The sequence below is a fragment of the Myxine glutinosa genome, chromosome 11, assembly GCF_964187855.1.
Source record: "Myxine glutinosa chromosome 11, kmMyxGlut1.1, whole genome shotgun sequence".
Lineage (NCBI taxonomy): Eukaryota > Metazoa > Chordata > Myxini > Myxiniformes > Myxinidae > Myxine > Myxine glutinosa.
Window position 1 is genome coordinate 74357946 of NC_136271.1, and position 12433 is coordinate 74370378.

Below are 12433 nucleotides of genomic sequence, written 5' to 3' on the forward strand. Positions count from 1 at the left end.
GTCAGGGTAGGAAATTGTAATTTTTGCCAGCGGGTGCTGGGTGCCGGCGATAACTCACTAACTTTTCAGGAAAGACTCGGTAGGATATTTATGGTTCACCGATGACCAGTGCTGGTAGATGGGTCTTCTGGTTTAACATCTTGCCGAATGCCAGTGCACGGATGCGAAACACCAGAGTGACAGTTTATAGCTGAAGTCCAGATTCAAAACAAGGCGAGACAACTCAGAAGTAGGCAGTTGCACGAATTTCTTAAAAATTGTACATATGGATCAGTTTATAGCTGGGTCGAGATTCAAACAAAGGTTAGTCAACTCAAAAGTAGACAGTTGCACGAATTTCATCAAGATTGTGCATGTTTTGAGGCCATGTTAAGGTCGGTTTGAAAGGAAAACCACCCTTTGTTGACAAGAATGACTGTTGCTGTGAATTGATCAGCAAATTGAAATGCAATTTCTCCCTTTGTTACCTTTGCCACAGAAGGTTATGTTTATGTTTAAGTTTTTTTTTTCAGAAGGAGGTTATGTTTTCACCCCTGTCTGACTGTTTGTTAGTCTGTGAACAGGCTTTTTCAAAAAGTTGTGGGCGAATTGTAGCAAAACTAGGGGGATGAGTTGGTTAGGTGACAAGAACAACCGATTCGATTTTGGTTCAGGTCCAAATCCAGATCCGGCCTATCAGTGGATACAAAATGTAAACTGTGCAGCCTGTTGTAAAATGTAAACTGTTAATGTTAGCTATTTGACGATCCTCGATCTTGTATACAACAAACAACAACAACATGCATTTTAAAGGCCATTTTCCCTGCGAGAGCGGGGGTTAGCCTTGCGGTCCCCATGACAATCTTCTCCATTTTGCCCTATTTTCTGCATCTCTGCTTGTTAACCCCTTTGCCGCCATTTCTTCTTCCATCATCTTTAGCCAAGTCTTTCTCGGTCTTCCCCATCCACAACTTCGTTCTACATTCATTTCCATCACTCTTCTCAAACAGTCACTTTCATCCTTCCTCAACACATGACCAAACCATCTCAACCTGTTTCTCTTCACAGCATCAATCACAGGCTCTATTCCCATCATCTTTCGCAATTCATCATTTGTCTTCGTCTCTCTCAACGATACTCCGCACATCCACCGAACCATTTGCATTTCCACCCTTTCCAGCCTTCGTTGCTGCTCTACATTCATGACCCATGTCTCGCTCCCATAAATCATAACACTTCTCACACATGCAGCATACACCTTTCCCTTCAGCTTCAACGACACTCCCCTCCTCATCAGCACGCCACTCAGTTCCCAAAACCTCTTCCATGCACATCTCACTCTAGCAACCGTTGCCGAGTCTGATCCAGCTTCTCCATTCAGCATGTCTCCTAGGTAGCAAAATGTTTTCACACCTTCCAGCTTCACGCCGTTTCCAAGATCCAACTCAACATTTCCTCCATCTGCAGCTCCCTCTGTGCACACCTTACATTTGAATGTAGCTGCCACACTTTTTAATGACCCTCTCAGACCACTACATTTTTGATGAACCCACTCAGCGCACATTGTACATTGAATGGAGTTCACTCCGACACCCTTCCTGCACACAGCACATGGCCACTTCCCAGTTCCTTCCACCTCACCACATGCTTTACCACTTGCCATCACCTTCGTCTTTCCGATATTCACCTTCAGACCTTTTGTCTCCATACATTCCTTCCACTTGTTCATCTTTTCCTTCGGTCCATCCATACTTTCTGCAATCAACACCAGATCATCTGCATACAACAACTCCCACGGTAAACCCTCCTTTACGTTCTGAGCCAGCACCTCCATCACAGCTACAAATAGTAGTTGACTTAGTACCGACCCATGATGCACTCCCCCCTTCACCTCAAACTCACCATTGTTCCCGTCCTTCGTCCTTACAGTTGTGCGCGCCCTTTTGTACATTGCCATCATTACTCTGATCAACCATTCATCCACTCCTAACTTCCTCAATGCCCATGTCAATACTTCGCGTGGAACCCTATCGATCTTCTATACAAAAAAAAAAAAAAAGATAAAAAAAAGCCTGGCATGCGCTCTACCATTTGCCGTTCTAGTTTTAATGCTGTTTTCACATGAGTTGTGAGATGTTTGTCTGTGAAGTGAATATTTTCTTACCACTTGGCACCATATTATATCACATTTGCGGTCTTTTTATGGTTGCATATTCTTCTGATTCGTCTCCTTGTTACTCGCCTCGCTGTATGCCAGTTTGGGGCATGGGACGGAACCCTCTAAGCAAGCTGCACTTAGTGTAGTTTTGTGTCGAGGTGTCAAAGTAAAGAGGAGAATTGGCTTTACTCCGCTCTCAGAACCACAAACGCAAGAGGCCCGGGGTTTGACCCCGATTCGGGATCCTCCCCGGGTCTGTCTGTTCTCATATGTGGATATGTGTGTATGTGTATGTGGACCGGTTTGATCCCCTTGTAACACGAGACGCATTACAGGCACGTGTACAAATGCTCACAGCCCCAGCGATCATGGCTTTTCCACGCCAGCTTGGCACGGCACTCGGCTCGGCTCCATCCCTCCAGTTTCTTTTGCACACCAAAACTACAGGTGTTGAAAGGTTTTCTTGGGAGCGTGTGTGCGGGGGAGCCTTGTTGTTTCTTGTTTCTAGTAGCACATGGTGTGATGGGTTTTTCAGCGGCGGAGGGGGTTGGCATCGAGTTGAAACTGTCGGAGGTTAATACAGACGCACTGGGGAGTGTTTTCACAAGCCAACGTGCTTCGCATGGAGAAAATGTAACGATGTCAATTAGCCATTTTGGATGTTCATGTTCTCCATTTATTATATTGGAAAAATAACGAATAGTATTTTGTGAATTTCATCACTGTCAAGCAATTCCTCTGGTATCAATCAATTAACGTTTCTTTATTTTGGTCTCAGACTTTCAACGTGAAGCACATGAGCGTACTTAGTTTTGAACAGTGCAGGTGAAAAAAACAAACAAAAGTAGCTCAAGTGCTTGCATTACATGATTAGGACATTATAATTCCATTAGGCAGAATATCTGTGGAACCTGTATCGTGCAGGTGTGTGAGCAATATTTGTACCATTAGTTTTCTTGTCACCTTTAGTGAACCTCGCTTTGAAGGATTGGGGTTGCGGGTGGTGATTGTGTGATGGGTTGAATTTTGGTTGCTGGGCTTAAGGCAGTATAATTGTTTTTTATTTTTGCTTCAGTTTAATTTTTGGTGACTGCCAAAGTCTGACTTTTTCCATCTTTATATTGTTTCAGCGATAGCACCCCTTGTCTGGGTGTATCGGGGAGTACCTTTGTTCCAATACAAACGCCAAGGCTGCCAACAATTGCATCATGCAAAAGTCAATTTTTATTGATTTGTTCGAGTTTGGATGGTGTTGCCGCACCGCCTTTTATAGTCGGTGTTTTATTGCCGTTCACAAGTTGCCCTGAGACATTTAAGAGTCGACCATAATATGTGGACTGCCACTGCACATAGACCAGACAGAGCAGCCTGATTTACTTCCTCCCTGAAGGTTATTAATAGGCCAGCTGGATTGACAAAAAACTGGCTCTAGTTGGAGAAGAACAATATTGAAGAATGAACAACCAGAAAGTTGTACAGCTGCCCCACAAGGCAAGGCTCAGGTCCGACGTTTCGACCAAGGAGTGGTCTTCATGCGGGACTGTGCAGGCATCGTGTGCCACGTGTTAAACATCCTCCAAGGGGAGAGAGCGATGCGTCACATGATTGCAATATATGCAGATGGTCAGACCTATCGCGTCATTTCAATCTCCCTTAAGTGTGGTCGTGTGTGTGTGTGTGTGTGTGTGTGTGTGTGTGTGTGTGTGTGTGTGTGTGTGTGTTTGTGTTAGCTAAAGGGGATTGTGCCACCTGTAAACAAAATAGGGTGTTCCTACATTTAACCAATGACAGTCATCTACAGGTCGAAGCAAACATCATAAGGGTTTACCATCGTTTTCAGAATTATGCTTGCTTTCCCAATCTGCATTGTTTCACTTGCGCCGCCCAGGTGAGTTTGATAGCGTGACTGAAGGAACACAAAGCTATCACATGATATGTAAGTGCCACATGTTCTCTGGTAAGTATCCTGCAGGGAATAAGCATGACAATTGCCAAAACTAAGCCAATGCCAATTCCGCTGAGAGGTTGCTGATTATTTGCATTAATTGATGAGAGAAGCAGGGCTGCCAGGATGGCCTAGAGGTGCGCATACTCACCGAGGGCGTGTTACACACTCTGCAGAGGGCATACATTGTACATTATGATGATCGTGGTGATGATGATGAGAGAAGTATGTTGTAACTGAGAAACTTCCTCAATGAGCATATGAGGATTTCCAGACAAACATGTATTGGACATGCATGCCTAGCAATGATTCCCATTTTGCTTTTCCTCTCCAGCCTGATGAGCATGAGAGTGCAAACTCGGACGTGAGTACGGGAAGTCATGGCACTGATCTTGCTGTTGGGGCAGTACGCGCTCGCAGGCTCCAGCATGGACCTCAGGCCGACGCCGACCTTGCTTCAGGTCAGAGCGTAACCCTCATGCTGCTGGTTTCAAAGTTGATGCAAGTTTTGTCCAGTTTTCCTGTGCCATTACTTGGTGCTTCCTCTCTTCCCCCATCCCCCATCTATTGTTGATTAACATTTAAATTACATTAAAGAGTCTATCTTTTGAATTTCCCACCATGAAATATTTCACCTTTTTATGCCTGTGCCGATGAAGCTGCCAGAGGCATTATATTTTCGGGTTGTCCGTCCGTTCGTCCATCCATGCGTCCGTGATAGGTTTTCGTTACCACCATAACTTTTGAAAGGCAGAAGGGATCGAAGTCAAACTTGGTGCAGGTATGTATAGTGATGTAAAGATGAACTGATTAGAGTATGGGGTCAAGAGGTCAAAGTTCCGATCAATTAAAAATTGCTACTGAGCTAACTTGTGAGCCAGTGATGGGATTTTGACCAAACATGGAAAAAAGTATATATTATGATGCAAAGATGAACTGATTAGATTTCTGCATCGAGTTCAAATGTCAAAGGTTAGTTTTTTAAAATTGTTTTTTTGTTACCACAATAACTTAAGAATGGCTGAACGGAACGAAGTCAATCTTGGTACAAGTATACATAATGAAGTAAAGATAAATGGATTACATTATGGATCAAAGAGGTCAAAGGTCAGAGGATCCATTTCGTAAAAATTCTGTTACTGCGCTAACTTGTGAACCAGTGATGGGATTTTGACCGTGGTATAAATCTATATTATGAGGCAAAGATGTACTGATTCGATTTCGGCGTTAGAGGTCATGCCAGGTAAAACTGTGAGCAGCTGAAGGTATTTCAATCAAACTTGGTGCAATTATGTATAATGATGTAGTAATGTAGGTGGAGGCATATGGCTCGACATCGCGACGTCAAAGAGTGTCGTTATAGTTTGCAATGCTATCGTTGGAAAAAAAAATTCAAACCACGCTCATGAATTTCTTACAGCTGAGCAGTAGCCACCAAGAAGCATCTGGGATGCACAGACACGTTTTCACTCCATTGCGAATGTCCCTCCGCACCCGCTTAGTGGAAGACAATCAATCTGTGAACAGGGATGGCCATTTTTTTTTTAAAGCGTTGCGTGTGTAAGGAGGTACGGTACTGTGTAAGGAGGTACGGTACGGTACTCGTGTGTAAGGAGGTAAGGAGGTACGGTACTTTCATGTAAGGAGGTACGGTACATTTCAGTATGCACTTTTCATTACTTTTTTTTTATTTTTTATTTATTTATTTTTAGAAACGGTTCCAAACCGCATATGGAAGACATGTGGGATAAAGTGTAGGCTGTATTTTGGCTGCCCAATGTGACCTCACTTTTCCAGCAATGATGGACCAGGGAGTTATTGCTACATTTAAAGCCTATTACCTGTGACGTACTAGAAGTGAAACCGACATTCGTGAAACCGATAGCGAAAACCAGTGTACAACTAGAAATCTTATCAAAATGCAAAGCACATCCTCGTCAGCTTTGTACTCAAACTAAACTTGACGAAAACAACAGTTACGAAATGCCATGCTGAGTGCTGGTGTGTGTGTGTGTGTGTGTGTGTGTGTGTGTGTGTGTGTGTGTGTGTGTGTGTGTGTGTGTGTGTGTGTGTGTCCGTCCGTCCGTCCGTCCGTCCCCCTCCACTACGAGCCTTACATCGTGTAAAAACAAAACTCGTAAAATATTGGAGAACCACGTTCATAAGATTTTCCTTTCCCAACCTTTCTGGAATTGTAGATTGAGAATAGCCAACTTTGAAACTCGCTAACGATGTACATCCAGTATTAATCTATTTTGACAAGCACCTGACAAAAAGTGAGGAGATGTAGTACCTGTGTGTACTGTACACGTATGGTGGGCGGTGCTCGCTTGCCATTTCACAGTCAGTGTTGTTTAATTTTGCTTGAAGCAGAGAGTATGTTTCTGTGAGTAATAATGAATAATTTATTGTGGTTTTGACATTTGTGTGGAAAATAAATATTTTTGAATTTTCCTTCGCTTCTCGCTCTTGAACACAGCAAGCAGCTGTGAGTAGTGTAACAGCACACGTCTCGGATTTGCATTCACCGTGTTTCATTGGTGAACCAGCGCTCTGTTTTGAGACATTATACACATGACGCTGCCTTCTGATTATTGTAGAATGACTTTAATTTCCAGGTAGTGTTGCAAATCGCTCAGCCCAGACTTGTATGGGCTTGGATTTGCATTGTGCACCCCTTGTAAGGTTCTGTTGTGTGGTTTGGAGAGAGAATTTTATTTTTGGTAAATGTGGTCTGTTCTGTGCCTTGAGAATAGGGAGGGTGGTTGCAGCTTCATATATCTGGGAAGAATTTGGAAATGAATAAACATAACAACAGGTTATAACCTAGCGTGCATTAACTTGGTACAGGATGACGTAACCCATGGCAATTGCCAATGTTGTCGAAAGTACAAACTTGGCAATTTTAAAATGATAAATTTCAAAAATCATTCGTACTTGGTGCTCAATAGACCATGTATTGAAGGACATTCACTTTTAGAGTTCCAGGGAAGATGTAAAGACCACTAGAACATCTCCCATCCAATCAGTATGATAGCAATACTGTATTGGCTTAAAATCTAAATAACCCTAGTGTGATTAGAGCGGTAGAAAACAAGAATTTGCTTATATTCTTTTTTGTTTGTTTGTCTAGTCAAGGCATGTGGAAGAGCCAAATGCTGAATGGATCAGGACGCAGCCAAACAAAAGGGACAATAAAGAGTGGGGAGGGGTGGGGGCAGGTTAGGTACAACAAGGAACGGTATAACACTGGAAATTAGATGGAAACACAAACAGCAACGCAGGGATGAAGATATAACTGTAAAACTGCTTTAATGAGGTGAAAGCTGCAGCTGGAGATTTAACCACGCGTGCAAAAATCCCTGAACCGGAAGTGATTCCCTTATCTATATATATAAAACACAGTTTGTGTGTGCGTGTGTGTGTGTGTATGTAATGTTACCGATAGACTCCTAAACGGAGAGGCTCACGTACTTGATATTTGGCACAGACATGGCCATTGAGCCTGGGACGAACATGGCTGACCTAAAAATTTATTTCATAATATGCTTTTACCATATTTTTTATCTCAGCGCGAAATATTATGACCGGAATCTGACCGGTCGCAGAGCAGCGCGCTGATTCGCTCAGAGCGATCACGTGATGTTCCCTGCCGCCATTAACTCAGTTACGTGTTCGCACGTATTTCAGAGCGAAAAGCAATTGCCTTTTTTCACATTTAAGCGACGAACATTGCCATTCACACCACATAGGTTTTTTTCCCTTTCATCTTTAGATTCATATTTTTTGCCAGAAAGTAGCGCATTATGGCTCTCTCGAGCTCGAGTTAGCCAATCACCTGGGAGCATGAGGCCACGTTGGCCACGCCCACGACAGGACGCAGAGTTGCAATCGATCGCTCAGAGCGACCACGTGATGTTCCTTGCCGCGCGACTATCTATATATATCACTCAGATCCCTCACAATCGACCACCACCACCTCCTCCTGCAATACTAAATATCACTGAGATCCCTCACAATCGACCACCACCACCTCCTACAATACTAAATATCACCCAGATCCCTTGGAATCGACCACCATCTCCTCCTACAATACTAAATATCACCCAGATCCCTTGGAATCGACCACCACCTCCTCCTCCTGCAATACTAAATATCACTCAGATCCCTCACAATCGACCACCACCACCTCCTCCTGCAATACTAAATATCACTCAGATCCCTCAAAATCGACCACCACCACCTCCTACAATACTAAATATCACTCAGATCCCTCACAATCGACCACCACCCCCTCCTACAATACTAAATATCACCAAGATCCCTTGGAATCGACCACCACCCCCTCCTACAATACTAAATATCACCCAGATCCCTTGGAATCGACCACCAGCCCCTCCTACAATACTAAATATCACCCAGATCCCTTGGAATCGACCACCACCTCCTCCTACAATACTATATATCACTCAGATCCCTTGGAATCGACCACCACCTCCTCCTACAATACTATATATCACTCAGATCCCTTGGAATCGACCACCACCTCCTCCTGCAATACTAAATATCACCCAGATCCCTTGGAATCGACCACCACCTCCTCCTACAATACTATATATCACTAAGATCCCTTGGAATCGACCACCACCCCCTCCTACAATACTATATATCACTCAGATCCCTCAAAATCGACCACCACCTCCTACAATACTAAATATCACTCAGATCCCTCACAATCGACCACCACCCCCTCCTACAATACTAAATATCACCAAGATCCCTTGGAATCGACCACCACCCCCTCCTACAATACTAAATATCACCCAGATCCCTTGGAATCGACCACCAGCCCCTCCTACAATACTAAATATCACCCAGATCCCTTGGAATCGACCACCACCTCCTCCTACAATACTATATATCACTCAGATCCCTTGGAATCGACCACCACCTCCTCCTACAATACTATATATCACTCAGATCCCTTGGAATCGACCACCACCTCCTCCTGCAATACTAAATATCACCCAGATCCCTTGGAATCGACCACCACCTCCTCCTACAATACTATATATCACTAAGATCCCTTGGAATCGACCACCACCCCCTCCTACAATACTAAATATCACCCAGATCCCTTGGAGTCGACCACCACCTCCTCCTGCAATCTATATATACTAGGGCATGCCCGTACTATATATATATCTAAAATTATATCCCCCCCCTCTATTTACATGAAATGGTTTGGTCCATTCGCAAAGCCAAAGCGAACGGCTTGCGAGTACGGTGACAATCCCCCCCCTCTATTTACATGAAATGGTTTGGTCCAAAGCGAACGGCTTGCGAGTACGGTGACAATCCCCCCCCTCTATTTACATGAAATGGTTTGGTCCAAAGCGAACGGCTTGCGGAGTTTGGTAAAGAAATCGCCATAGCTCGGTAACTACTTGTCCGATTAATATGAAACCTTGAAAAGGCACATCCTCGGGTCCCCAGCAATATACCTGGCAAGTTTCAAGTATATCGGACCCGTGGTTGTCGAGAAACAGCGGTCACAGACAAACAAACAAACACACAGAGATTACTGGAATTATAGATAGATAAAACACAGTTTGTGTGTGTGTGTGTGTGTGTGTGTGTGTGTGTGTGTGTGTGTGTGTGTGTGTGTGTGTGTGTGTGTGTGTGTGTAATGTTACCGAGAGACTCCTAAACGGAGAGGCTTACGTGCTTGATATTTGGCATAGACATGGCCATTGAGCCTGGGACGAACATGGCCGAACTCAAAATATTTGGCGATCCATATTTTTTATTCATATTTACCTCAGCGCATTTCAGCGCACGGAATCAACGGAATCAGAGCAGGTGGGCGCTGATTCGCTCAGAGCGATCACGTGATCACGTGATGACGCTATCAACGCTATGACGCTATGGAAAAAAAAATCACCCAGATCACCCAGATCCAGACCTCCAGAAAAATCACCCAGATCCCTTGGAATCGACCACCACCCCCTCCTACAATACTATATATCACTCAGATCCCTTGGAATCGACCACCACCCCCTCCTACAATACTAAATATCACCCAGATCCCTTGGAATCGACCACCACCCCCTCCTACAATACTAAATATCACCCAGATCCCTTGGAATCGACCACCACCCCCTCCTACAATACTAAATATCACCCAGATCCCTTGGAATCGACCACCACCTCCTCCTACAATACTAAATATCACCCAGATCCCTTGGAATCGACCACCACCCCCTCCTACAATACTAAATATCACCCAGATCCCTTGGAATCGACCACCACCCCCTCCTACAATACTATATATCACTCAGATCCCTTGGAATCGACCACCACCCCCTCCTACAATACTAAATATCACCCAGATCCCTTGGAATCGACCACCACCTCCTCCTACAATACTAAATATCACCCAGATCCATTGGAATCGACCACCACCCCCTCCTACAATACTATATATCACTCAGATCCCTTGGAATCGACCACCACCCTCTCCTACAATACTAAATATCACCCAGATCCCTTGGAATCGACCACCACCTCCTCCTACAATACTAAATATCACCCAGATCCCTTGGAATCGACCACCACCCCCTCCTACAATACAATATATCACTCAGATCCCTTGGAATCAACCACCACCCCCTCCTACAATACTAAATATCACCCAGATCCCTTGGAATCGACCACCACCTCCTCCTACAATACTAAATATCACCCAGATCCCTTGGAATCGACCACCACCCCCTCCTACAATACTAAATATCACCCAGATCCCTTGGAATCGACCACCACCCCCTCCTACAATACTATATATCACTCAGATCCCTTGGAATCGACCACCACCCCCTCCTACAATACTAAATATCACCCAGATCCCTTGGAATCGACCACCACCTCCTCCTACAATACTAAATATCACCCAGATCCCTTGGAATCGACCACCACCTCCTCCTCCTGCAATACCGAATATCACTCAGATCCCTCACAATCGACCACCACCCCCTCCTACAATACTAAATATCACTCAGATCCCTCACAATCGACCACCACCCCCTCCTACAATACTAAATATCACTCAGATCCCTCACAATCGACCACCACCCCCTCCTACAATACTAAATATCACCCAGATCCCTTGGAATCGACCACCACCTCCTCCTACAATACTAAATATCACCCAGATCCCTTGGAATCGACCACCACCCCCTCCTACAATACTAAATATCACCCAGATCCCTTGGAATCGACCACCACCTCCTCCTACAATACTATATATCACTCAGATCCCTTGGAATCGACAACCACCTCCTCCTGCAATACTAAATATCACCCAGATCCCTTGGAATCGACCACCACCCCCTCCTACAATACTAAATATCACCCAGATCCCTTGGAATCGACCACCACCTCCTCCTACAATACTATATATCACTCAGATCCCTTGGAATCAACCACCACCTCCTCCTGCAATACTAAATATCACCCAGATCCCTTGGAATCGACCACCACCCCCTCCTACAATACTATATATCACTCAGATCCCTTGGAATCGACCACCACCTCCTCCTACAATACTATATATCACTCAGATCCCTTGGAATCGACCACCACCTCCTCCTGCAATACTAAATATCACCCAGATCCCTTGGAATCGACCACCACCTCCTCCTACAATACTATATATCACTCAGATCCCTTGGAATCGACCACCACCTCCTCCTGCATTACTAAATATCACCCAGATCCCTTGGAATCGACCACCACCCCCCCCTACAATACTATATATCACTCAGATCCCTTGGAATCGACCACCACCCCCTCCTACAATACTATATATCACTCAGATCCCTTGGAATCGACCACCACCCCCTCCTACAATACTAGAAATCACTCAGATCCCTTGGAGTCGACCACCACCTCCTCCTGCAATCTATATATACTAGGACGTGCCCGTACGTGGGTGCCCGTTCCTTGCCAAAAAAAATAAAAAAAATGTCTTCGCCCATGCATGCATGGGCGTGCCCATGGGCCCATGGGCGTGCCCGTAAGTGCGTGATGTGACCGTACAATGAATGTATCGTCCCGACGCCGCAGCTCGGATGGCGCTGCAGTTAATCGGGCCTGTATCGGCAGAGTTATTATAAACGTGTACTACAATCGATCGTACCTTACAGCGTCTGCTCGCCACGTTCAGCATCAGTACGTCGTCACTATGACTATCCGTAAGTCCGGAAGTGACGTCCTCATTTGACTGTCCGGAAGGTCGCATATCGCAGTTACGATGAATCGCAAATTAGTTTTAATTAGTTTTAAAACATAGT

General features: G+C 44.7%; 1 protein-coding gene across 1 annotated transcript in view; it reads left to right on the forward strand.

Moving 5' to 3' along the window:
- VPS13B (vacuolar protein sorting 13 homolog B) overlaps nt 1–12433 on the forward strand; it is a gene marked incomplete in the record, with an annotated part of 603006 nt that overhangs the window by 81022 nt on the left and 509551 nt on the right. Inside the window, 1 exon segment of the mRNA XM_078786778.1 lies at nt 4417–4543. Coding sequence (XP_078642904.1) covers nt 4417–4543 — 127 coding nt within the window.